Source organism: Phoxinus phoxinus (assembly GCF_949152265.1).
Source record: "Phoxinus phoxinus genome assembly, chromosome: 16".
Classification (NCBI taxonomy): Eukaryota; Metazoa; Chordata; class Actinopteri; order Cypriniformes; family Leuciscidae; genus Phoxinus; species Phoxinus phoxinus.
In genome coordinates, this window is record NC_136891.1 from 28,270,482 (window position 1) to 28,282,992 (window position 12,511).

The 12,511-nt window shown below is 41.7% G+C and overlaps 1 protein-coding gene across 1 annotated transcript; it reads right to left on the reverse strand.

Moving 5' to 3' along the window:
• Positions 1–9,368: 9,368 nt before the first annotated feature.
• gsx2 (GS homeobox 2) lies at positions 9,369–11,044 on the reverse strand. Its single transcript, XM_079583902.1, has 2 exons — positions 10,510–11,044; positions 9,369–10,224 (listed from the first exon to the last, which is right to left on the reverse strand). The coding sequence occupies exons 1-2, from the start codon at positions 10,892–10,894 to the stop codon at positions 9,884–9,886; spliced, it is 726 nt and encodes a 241-aa protein (XP_079440028.1). The 5' UTR covers positions 10,895–11,044; the 3' UTR covers positions 9,369–9,883.
• Positions 11,045–12,511: the final 1,467 nt, after the last annotated feature.

The window sequence follows — 12,511 nt, forward strand, 5'->3', positions numbered from 1 at the left end:
GATTCTCGGATACTATAGTTTAGCTAATTTTGTGACGAGAGCAGTGTTGTTGTGAAATGGGACATTCAGCAGAGAAAAATCACTAAATTGTGGGTCCGTCATTGGCACGTGCTGACGCATGCAAGGGGGCGCTCTAACATAAGAAACAAAAGCAGTCTCATTTTTTTTTTAAATAAACCGCATCTAAGACATAGGCTCATGAAATTTGAACTTTATAGGGTTCATTTGTATTCGATATCTGACAAATATGTGGAATTGCCTCTTCTCTTGTTTTTTTGCCCTTCAGCTTGTCTTCATGACATAGCAGGCTGCAGATAATGGCTCATTATTAATTTGGTACTCAACATGTCCCTGCACACGTTGGTTCGCAGCTCTCTGTGCAGATGGACTGACCCGGACCCGGTATGTGGTGAGTGAAGCCCCGGGGCAGGCTTGGCCCCCCTCTAGCCCTCTCCGTTCTTCCTGCAGCCGGTCCAGAGGAGCCCGAAGCCTTGCAGCTCACCCTCGCAGAGAAACACACATCTCCAGTTGCTCAGCACAATTATTTCCACATGTTCGTGTCGCCCGGCCGCACAAAAGAACAGAGTCCCTTGTTCTGGAAACAAAAGACTCTAATGATAATCTCTGAGACTAAAACTGAAGCCTTTAGATATAGCGCGCGGGATACCTTGATCGGCGCTTTAGTGTGGAATCGTTTGAATGCACTGAAGTGAGCAAAATATTGGCAACAAATATGCGCAACTATGCAGGTTTGTTATTGTTTACTTAACAAACTTTACATTACATACTTAAATGTATTAATCAACGATCTTAAGCAGACATGCACCTAGAGGCTATGTAATGAAATGAAAAGTTTCCAAATTACTGAATGATCAACACCGCTGAAGTCTCAAAAGGTGGCCTGAAAAGATGCTTTTATTTTACCAGTTTTTCGATTGGGCTGTCATTTTTATTTAATAATAATGTTTAATGCAAATTGTAATTTTTATTTAATAAATGAGTTCCAAAACTACTAAACCTTGAAAACACCACAGGACTTCTTTGATCTCATTAACAACAGAGAAAATCCGAGATAACATTACATATCCCATTCAGCGATAATGAGATTGCTGGTCGGAAATCCTCGATTTAGGTTTAGATAGAAGAATGTCCAGTATGGGACGAATGCGTGAGCGGTAGGGGGAATCTCAGCCACGGGACACCAGCAATTCAGTCCACCTCCTCACAGTATGTCTGACGCCAAGATGAATAAATATGCGCATACAGAGAGAGACATTTCTGAAGTTTCGGCAGAGCTGAGTTTCTAATCTTTAATTTCTGAAAGAAGAAATGCGGTGTGTTGAGTTATTTTTTTTCAAGCCTAGTCTATCTGCAGAGATATAACCACATGGTGGCGTATATGTCCATCGGTGGGCCTTCATCCATCTCTCTCCTGTCGTTAGATCAATTCAGTAAGAGAGAGAGAGAGAAATAAAGCGAATTAAAGCCCTCTGGGAGTAATACAATTGAATCGAATAACAAACCACATAAAAACAAATGGCTTTAACTTTATTAGGCACAATAACTACTTATGAGGAAAGGGTGAAATAACGGCAAATATTTGAGGTTTGACATTTTTACATACTGTAGGCATATTGTTTGAATCTCTCTCTCTCTCTCTCTCTCTCTCTCTCACACACACACACACACACAGAGAGAGAGAGAGAGAGAGAGAGAGAATGACAATGCTTCATGGTGTTCACAAAGAGATGGGCGGGAAAATAGTAGACTAATAACTTTTTAGTTGTACTTTATACTATAGCGTTGTAAATTGTCTTAACACAAATGCAAATAATTTAGACACAATTCGGTTCAATGTCAATTTTTCTTAAGGCAAATTTGAGATTAATCCTCACAGCTCATTAACTGGGAAAATATATGCACAGATTTTTTGTTTTATATATGTATGATAAGGTCGTTGCACGGTATAGTAAGTTTTAGAAAGATTATTTTAATCCTTTTATGAAAAAAAAGAGAATTCTGAACTCGGACTCTTTAAGCTGTCACTTGTTTTCTGTGCATTATTAGTTCAAACAGATTTCAGATCCGGTGAGCTGTAGTTGGTGCTGATATGGAGTCACACTCATTGAATGGTCAGTTGTCACCAGGCTCAGTCTGTCGCGCTGTTTTCACACACGCGCTGTCCAGCGTGCTGAAGCTCGCAGCTTTTTTTCTTTCTATATCGGCTATATATTTGTGGGCGTGTGAGCGTGTGGCCGAGGCAGAGGCGGTACTGCTCTGCGCGGAGGAAATACTTTATAATGAATAAAGGCTGACCTTGGACGCAGAAAACCGAGTCAGCACAACTGCAACCTTTCTATCGAGGAAGTTGAATTTGTGGTTTCTTTTGGAGTTTCTTTGCTGCATGTATTGTATGTTTCAAATCAACAAAACTGCTAACAGCCATACAATTCAACAGCTTTTTATTGAACATGGCCTCTATCCTTTAGCATAATTTGTCACTAAACATCAACTTCACATCTTTATGCAAAATGTCCCCACAGTTCAGTATATACTGAATATTTGGCAAATATTTTTGACCTTGCATTCTTGTTCCAGAAACTGAGGCCTATTTAAATTGTATTTAACAGGGACCATACAAGCAAACATAGTTACAATACAAAGCCTGCAACTGATGCGCAGCATATAGAGTTTATAGCAAGTGCTAATTTTCAACTCCTATACTGTTCATTCGGTCTGGCTCCTCTTGTTGTCCTCACAGAAATAATTTCCTAAAATGTAAATGTTCAAAGAATCACAATACATGATGTTTTATTAGCAAAGTTTCTGGAAGAGCACATTCAGTTAATCAACTCAATTAGCGCGACAGGGGGTATACAGCAGACTTATCTCTGTCCCAGTTTTCTCAACAGTTTTCCAGCATCCATCCACCACCCCATCTCCTCACTCCTATTCCTATGTACTCTGGGTTTGGGCCAAATTCCGAGCTCGGAGCCCTCTCCTTGGACAGCACACCGAATACGCACACATCTGATTGGTGTGAGCTTGTGAATTGCTTAAAGAACAACATACAATTGATTACGATGATAAGCATTGATATGTTTTCATTCATTCAGATTATTTCTCATACTTCAAGCCTGCTTTCCAACTTCAATAGCCTATAATCAACAAATAAAGAACATCAGAGAGGAAGCTTACGACATTTTGTTAATGTAGCCTATACTCCAAAAATGACATACGTCACGTGTGAACACATACCTGGAATAGACCGTGTACTTGTTAGATCTTGAAATGGAAATGCCACCTGTTCCCCACACGGCTGTAAAGCAAAGAGCATGTGGGTTTTTATCTCATTATAAACAGTTCATATAAAGTTGAAGACAGATTGCTTATATCCAGAATAGCCTACTGCTGTTCAGTTGATTCAAACTAAATGACTATGCATCCATCCATCCATCCATCCATCCATCCATCCATCCATCCATCCATCCATCCATCCATCCATCCATCCATCTATCTATCTATCTATCTATCTATCTATCTATCTATCTATCTATCTATCTATCTATCTATCTATCTATCTATCTATCTATCTATCTATCTGACCCCCAACATCCCCTTATTTCCACCTGAATAAGTTGGCCAAAGTAATGAATAATATTCTATATTCTTATAATGGCCTATATTATCTCATTCGAAGCTGACCTCTTTTTACAACGGCTATACATTCTTAATCCAGCAAAGCCACTAAGCACACTTGATTATAGTGGGCACGCTCAGAGGCGCAACAATGGGACGCATTAAAGAGGAGCTGACACGTCTCAGAAAGGACCCATTCTAGAGAGCCCGACAAAAGCGCTCGGGACATATTGTGTGATGACCGAGTTCCCACTAAATTAAGTTACCATGGACAGCACTGATGGGACACGTGTCTAGAATTCGCAGTTCCAACATCTTTGAAACTGTCGGTTTCCGGGCGGCCAAAACCATGTCCTCAGTTCAAACGATGCTGGAAAAACTCGACGAGTGTCACGTCAACTACGGTTTTCATCATTATACATTGCAGTTTAAACTGTTAAAGAAGCGATTTCCGCGACTGAAGACAAAACCGGGTTTGGAGGCATTCATTGCCCGAGTGCCCCACTTCTCTCAAGGCGAAAGCAGCTGCAAGCGCTTAAAAGGGGATTCTATTAATTGCTCTTTGTCATGCGTATAATTGCCCATTTTGCGACAGAGCGTAATCTTTTAAAAGCCGAGCTATACTTTGTTTCCATTTTATATTTGATTTTAAGCATCGGATTCTCAAATATATGGTACTCAACTGAACCACCCACACAAATGATATTAAATGCCATAACACCAAATGAAAGCTTGCATCACCTTGCCTCACATCCCAAATATCTTAAAACAAGTTTAAACAGCTAACTGCCAATAAGCAACTAAATAAGTTGATAGGCTATTTTAAGTTTTAATATCCGTATATGAAGTAAAGTAAAATTTCTCAAAAGTCCAAACTCAAAACTTATAGCCTACAACCCGAGAACAGGCTGGATATTGAAGTGACGAGTCTGGGGTCAACCGTGTCACGTCTGAAAAACGAGAGTCGGTCCTGAAACGGCTGAAAACTCTTTTGTCGGGAGGTCTTTCTCTCTCACACACACCTGCAAGGGGTGAAGTCTAATTCGATTAATAAGAAATTCAATATATATTCATTAGGTGCCTTCCCTCGATAATATATGATCGTGAAGCGAGACGTGAATGGAGGCCATTTATCCCCCTTCTGAAAGGACCTGCGTGGGACCAAAATTTCACCTGCTTCCCCTCTCAATTAGGAATGTATCCCAAACTCTGACGGAACACGAGTTAAATTAAGCGTTCGCTAATTTCCTATCACCCCTCCTACGTAATCCCTCAATTTTCAGCATGCCCCCTCAATTTGGCCCAAGTTGAAAGGTTCAAATAGTGCCTAATGAAACAGTGACTAAATCGTTTTCTCGCGCGCGGAGGAACCCTGTAGACGTCTCGTGAAAGGCCTTGAGCTCGCCGCCGTCGGGGGTCCGCCGGCTAAATGCGAGTTCCTGGCAGGACAATCTAACCTGTCAAAGCCTTTGGCCAGCTCTGCGTAGCTTTCTTTTTCCCCCTCGTTCGTATTGAAGGAATTGCTACATAAGCAACCAAACGTGGGACAAAAACTGCAATTAAACTCCTTTCGGATTAATTTAACAGGGGGACAACCGTCTCTTGAAAAGCACACACAGAATAGGGTCGACGTATAATTGACTATCACCTGGCTCGTGAGATAGAAAGTCTCTGCTATAGGCCTTTTGTGGCATGTGGACTAGCCTATAGGAGGGAATATGAGAAGAACAGTGGAAATTAAGTGAAAATATATCTCATATAATGTTTAAATGGTACATAATTACCATTTAGAAAACATAAGGTGATACAATTTTAAAATCAGATCATAAACTGTAGCTACTTACAAATGAGTTTCAGATACATTCATTTACTTCAGGAGCCTTTTAAAGAAATAGTTTCCCTTTTTCTCTTTGAAAAGTATGAGAGAGAGAGAGATTTATTTATCCTTTCGGAAAATTGGTATGTGCCATACATACAGCACATCTGATACATTTATACAAAGACAATAAAACAATTTGACAAGACGGAATACAATACAAAATATATAACAAAATTTCCCTCACCCCAACCACCCCCGCACATACACTAAATAGTAAAGTGTAGTTACCGGTATGCATACTGCGACAGTCCAGCTGGAGAGAAAGTGCATGGTGCTATTTAAAGTGCTGTCCTGCAGGTAAATTCTTATTCATCAGTGTAATGCTAGTTGGGATGAATGACTTACTGCCTCGATTTGTTTGGAAAGAAGGTAGCCTAAACCTCCTCCCTGATGGCAACACCTCATATGCCTGGTGTAGGGGATGTGACATATCCTTATAGATTGCTTGACCTTTCTTGAGCACCCTTCTTTCACAGGTAATAGCCATACTGTCTAGTTTTTCCCCCGCAACCTTGCTGGCCAAGTTGACTATCTTGCTCAGTCTATTTTTGTTGGTCACTGACAGAGAGAAATACCAGGCAACACAACAAAAAAGTAGCATGCTCTCCACAAATGAGTGATAAAAAAGCATCATCAAATCTCTATCCACTCTAAATTGTCTCAGTCTCCGCATAAAATGCAGCCTCTGCAGCCCCTTTTTATAGATGGTGTCAGTATTACTGTTCCACTGCAACTTATTGTCTATTATTGTGCCTAAGTACTTGTACTCGGCTACAATCGCAACATCCTCTCCATGTATAACCAAACACTGGTGAAACTGGCTCCCAGTTCTGTAATCCAGTATTATTTCCTTTGTTTTCTTTATATTTAAAAGAAGACAGCTGGACCTACACCAGTCTGCGAATTGATCCACCCAGGCCCTGTAGTTGGTCTCATCACTATTCTGTATTAACCCCACTATTGCTGTGTCATCTGCAAATTTTATTGTGAGATGCTCAGATGTATTACTTCTACACTCGTTAGTGTAAAGAGTGAACAATACTGGTGAGATGACACTGCCTTGTGGGGATCCTGTATTGGTCATAATCGGGGAGGACACAGCTTCATTTACCCTAACACACTGTGTTCTCTCCGTCAGAAAGGACTCAACCCACCTAATTATATTAGGATTTACCCCTAACTGCCCTAGCCTCTCCATCATAATGTGGGGCCTGATGGTGTTAAAGGCGGAAGAAAAATCTATAAAGAGAACCCGGGCATATCGTTTGGGCTTATCCAGATGGCAATAGATATTATGGAGCATATACAGAAGAGCATCATCTGTGCTCCGCTTGTTTCTATAGGCAAACTGTAAAGGGTCGATATTACATTGCACATCATTAAGAATATGTCTCAGAACGATTCTTTCTAAGCTCTTCATCACGATTGATGTTAGGGCAACTGGACGATAATCATTTAAATCGGCTGGTCTTGCTACTTTAGGTACTGGTACTATGAGCGAAGACTTCCAGGCTTTAGGAATGTAGTGTGTATCTAATGACTTTTGAAAAAGCTGGCAGAAAATTCGGCTAAGTTGTTCACTACACTTCTGCAAGACCCTTCCACTTATTTGATCAGGGCCTGGTGCTTTTTTAAAATCAATTTTATTAAAAACTCTACGCACCTCATCTGCTGTAATAGTTGGAGGAGTACCATACTGTAGCTGCTGTCTAATGGCATCACGCTCCAGGAGAAAGTCTGATGTTTCGAACCGTGCGTAAAAACCATTCAGTTCATTTGCAAATGCTTGATCATCTCCATTTGTATCTATATGCCTTTTCTTCTCTTCCTTCCCTATCATTGTATACATCCCTAGCCATGCATGTTTCAAGTTATTCCCCCTCATTTCCGCCTCAATCTGCCGTTTATATTTCTGTTTACAGTCATTTGTTATCTGTCTAATCTCTTTCTGAACTGTTTTCATTTTAAGCATGTCTCCCTGTTCAAAAGCTCTCCTTTTTCTGTGCAGCGCAACTTTTAATTCTTTATTTACCCAAGGTTTGTCATTTGGAAATACCCTAAACGTTTTTTCTGGGATTATACAGTCCACACAGAACCGAATATAGTCAGTCACCACTAAAGTCAACTCTTCCAAGTTCTTACTAGTATTCACAAAAATGTCCCACACAGTACAGTCAAAACAGCCTCTAAGGCGTTCAACAGACTCGTCAGTCCACTGTTTGACTGTCTTTATCTCCGGTTTGCTTGTCTTGAGCTTTTGTTTGTACTGCGGGACGAGCTGGATTGCGTTGTGATCCGAGTCTCCGAGGGGCGGTTTTGCGTAGCCCTTGTAAGCGTCTCTAATATTCCCAAAACATAGATCAAGTGTCTTTTCCCTCCTTGTCGGGCACTTGACGTATTGATAGTAATTGGGCAATACGCTTTTGATTGAGCATCCATTAAAGTCTCCGAGAACAAACTTCGGCGCATCAGGTGCCATGTTTTCTAATTTAGCCATTGTGTCGTATATCCTATTTGCCGCGACCTTAGTATTAGCGCGGGGATGAATATATACCACAGTGACAAACACCTGACCGAATTCCCTAGGTAGATAGTAAGGTCTTACCGACAGCGACAATAGTTCAATGTCCTCCGAGCAATGGGTGTCTCTTACTATATAATTTTTACACCATGCCTCGTTAATATAAACACACACTCCCCCACCCATTCTTTTGCCGGTTACCTGTGCGTCACGGTCCAGTCTAATCGGGTCACTGAACCCTGTGATCCTGAGTGTTGAGTTATCAGTCGTGTCTTTAAGCCATGTTTCCGTGAAGCACAACAGACAACTTTCCCGATACTCTGAGAGGTACCTCACAGCGTTCCGCAGCTCCGTAAGTTGCTTCACCAAGGAGCGGGTGTTAGCCAGGATAACCGTAGGTAGAGGTGGCTTGCTCCCCCGTGCGCGAACTCTACGCCGTACGCCCCCGCGCCGACCTCTTTTTCTCGTTGCTGTGGATGTCCGTGTACACTCCTCAGGCAGATCGACTGGGAAGTTTCCGCTGTGCAGATCCCTTAGTTGCCAGAGTTGATCACGGGTATAACGTATAATCCCATATGTTGTTGTGGCGGCGGCCGCTGCATAGCCTCCCCGTGAGAGGACTGTCGACAGCAGCAGGTGGATCGCCAGGACGATAGACAAGAGCTGCGTAACACGCATCTTAACTTTGTTGGGTCGCTTCTGACTTAGCAAATCACACTTTCCCAACGTGTAATTCGGGGTTTATGTGATGAAAAACATTTACATATAAACCATAAAACAAACAAACATTTCAGACGTGCTGTAGGCACTCGTCGCCACAGTGCAGCGCCGGTAAGTATGGGGTCAGAAGGGGCTTTGCAGTTTTTTATTAATAAAACAAATGCTTTTAGCGTCTATAGCTAAACATCTGTCACTGTTTACACTGTGACAGAAACACAAATGCAGACCTTCACGTGTTGCAATGTTTGTCTCTCAAAGTTCTATTCATGTCGAATATAAACTGAAGAGGGTTGAACGAGTGTATTTTGTGAGTGCGTTTATAGAAAATATGGTTCGCATCAAACCAAATTTTCTCTGGCTCTTTTTTTCCTAACCCAACTTTATACATCCTGATCGTATTATCAATTCAATAAATGTGATAAATTAGGCTACCATATAGTTAAAAAATGCATAATTATAAAGAAGTACTATTTTTTATTTCATCAGGAGGTTTATGTAATGTAGAAAGAGGTTTATGTAATGTAGAAAGAGGTTTATGTAATGTTGGTTTGAAGTAATAATTAAACAGGTGTCTTCCAATAGGACAATTAAGACATCTCAGAACTGATTAGTTGCAGGGGTGATTTATTTAAATAAATACAAATATACACATTTTTTAATAGGCACATAATCCAGGTGGGAAAAAAAATCACAGCTTCTCAGTAGTAGGACAGAATTAACAGTCTGTATATTTACAATATCACGAAGGGAGTCTTTTATCTTCTCCATTTGTCTAACATTTATCCTTAAACGGAACAGGGATGACAGAATGGGTTACCAGTGGTCGTTTCAAGAACGTTTTCACTTAACAAACTGTAAAAAAGTTATTGACTTGCATCACTTGCATAACAACTATTATTTCACAGTTTGTCGTATAGATAAGACAAATAGCTGACTTGAGTGTCAGGGTAAAACAATATTGTGAGAGGGAAGAGGAAGGAATTGGCGGTGCTAAATCTCCACACACTTTGGGCTATTGAACGACGGAAGACAGTGTCCTATAAATTCAGTAGTTTCAACGGATCCGTATACTTTTGAATGTGTCCTAAGGTGCCAAACTTAAGTCTGTGATGTTCGTGACGCTTCTAGATCGGTGAAGTCTCCTTCTCCTCTGTGGCTGACACAGGTGACAGGGATTCTTCGTCTTCAGAGCGCGGATAGTGTGAGTGGCTGCCCGAGCATTTGCATCCTGCGTGCGCGCTCCGTGGCGTGCCTTTGCCTTCTTTCTTGTGTTTAACGCGGCGGTTCTGGAACCATATTTTCACCTGTTTCTCTGACAGATTTAGATATGTTGCTATTTCGATCCTGCGTAAGCGGGAGAGGTACATGTTAGATGAGAATTCGCGCTCCAACTCAAGCAGCTGAGTGCTGGTGAAGGCGGTGCGCATCCGTTTGCCGTTCTGTATGTGGCTGTTGTCAGAAGCACCTAGGGAAAAAAACACACACAAATATTAAAATCACGCCAATGCCTATTACCTTTGCAAAATAATTCAATTAATGCCGTTAACACACCAGTTTGTTTATTTGAGATGTAAATGTGCTAAAACTGCAGATTCATTAGTTCATTAGATAGTTCATTAAAAGACAAAGTAATTAAAAAGTAAAACAAAACAAAAAAGTAACATGCGTAAAGACTTTTGCATTCAATATATTATGTCAAATAGTCGAGCGTAGGTAACAGGTGTAGTAGCATGCGCGCGCACCCACTCACCTAGAGACAGGCAGTGATACCTCCGAGGGTCAGTGACGCTGTAGCTTGTGGGCGTGCAGACAGGCGCGTGTCCGTGTCCCGGGTGCGCTAACGCGGAGCTCTGTTGGTGTACCCTCTGACAGAAAGCCGCCTCACCGGCAGAGAAGCCCTGTCCTTTCAGCAGTGGGATTCCGCCGCGGGGAGAGTGGATATGCGAAGTTACGCACAGCGGACAGACACAGAAGGTGCCGGTCTTCCGGGACGGGCAAACGGGCGAGGTGACGCTCATCACACCGGGAGAGTGCATGCCAATGGGGATGAGAAAGTCCTGCCCTGTGTGCTCCCTTAGAGCCGGGCGCGCGGGATCCTTGATAATCAAAGAGTCTACGTAGAAAGACCTCGACATGATTGCTCCTGTCTTGAGTGAGATGTTGATGGTGTCAGTGATATACCACACTGATGGTGTTGCTCCAAGGACTTGCGCAGTACACAGTGGTCTTAACACTGTTCTGAAGCCCTCGGGAACTGGCTTATGTTTGGTAGTTCAACAAAAGGGACCCCGGAGAGGGCCGGCCCTAACGTCACCCACGTGCGCTGCACGGCCTAGGGGCTTTAGTACCTCTGGTGTCCCGAGACACGTGATGCCCAGGCGAGCCTCCAATCAAATCTTTGCCCATACAGTCTTGTTAGCTCACAAAGGCACAACAGCTCTGGCGAGTACGCCTACTGAGATATCAACAATTATTTCATTATACTCCCGGTCTAATAGATTCATATTTTGATTTACAGAATTGTTGAAGAGAGGTAAAGGCCTAAATTCCTCACAAGCTGAGCTATACATTGTCTGTATGTGTCGAATTAAAATAACTAACCTCCTCCAAATGGGGAATTAGGCTACACCTCAGTTGCCAAATTATACAAATAAATAACACAAGGGATCATTGGCCAACTTATCTAAATGCCATGTATATAAGCAGTTAACAATCTTTCTACTGTGATATGGGCTTAAAATCTCTTGAAATGGCTACTGTTTTATCACTAACTTGACCTAACCTTAAACTTTATAGTCAACGCAATAGAATAGGCTAGATGATGTATCGACGGATTTGTATCTTTAAAACGAACAAAAGGCTACACAAATGAACACAAAATAGATCCTATTTAATTGTATTTATTTGAGAAATTATAAACAGAGATTAAGAAAGGAAAGTTTATAGCAGTGAATCATAAGCTTATAATGAACTTCTGGGATTTGAATCTAATAAACAAACTGAATTTTCGAATAAAATGTAAAACAAATGCAGTCATAATCGTATTGGTTCAAGTCTGTTTGGAAAGATCTCGGGCCGGCAATTAAAGATTTATGATTCTCAGTGGAGTCTGGGCATTTGCAATTTGATAGCGATTAGGATTCAATTAGAAAGCGTTTATTGTTGAGGTTTTTGGAGTGGATAAACAGCCAGCTATTTCAGAAATGCGCTAATCCCTCATCTTGTGACAATAATTAGCAGGTTTGATCTCTCGGCGGGTCAGCGGCGGGTTAAACTTCCACTTTCATCTGCGCGCGAACGCCTTTACCTCCAGACGCTGCGCGCGGAGGCCAGTGGCGCAAGCGAGGTTAAGCCTCGCCAAAACGGTAGGTCTGGCATTACTCTACCTTCAACGTCTCGCAGGAGAGTCAAATCTTGTCTGAAGATGACAGTGAAAGCAATGCTGTCAATCTATAAGAGCTCTAATGCCTGTGCATGTAGGCTGCAATTATCTCTGCGCACACTCAATTACAGGCCTGACACCTGAGCTTTTCAATAACATGCAAAACACAGTCAAATCAGCTCTCATTCGGGCCGGCTTTTATGGATGTTATGATAAAACTGAAAGTCTACTAATGATGATTGAGGGCAAAGTTCAAGCGCTGTAATGACGATTTCATATCAGCATTTAGCGCTAATATCACCAAGATGAGACTGGGTGCTTTGCTTTCATAGGCATTTAATTGCTGAAATCAGCGGCAACTCTGCTTCTT

Excerpts from the sequence above, each read along its gene's own strand:
- gsx2 (XM_079583902.1), bottom strand. The coding sequence starts at position 10,894 with ATGTCGAGGTCTTTCTACGTAGACTCTTTGATTATCAAGGATCCCGCG. Across the intron at positions 10,225-10,509 it reads GTATCACTGCCTGTCTCTAG|GTGCTTCTGACAACAGCCAC; the intron begins GTGAGTGGGTGC and ends TTTTTTCCCTAG.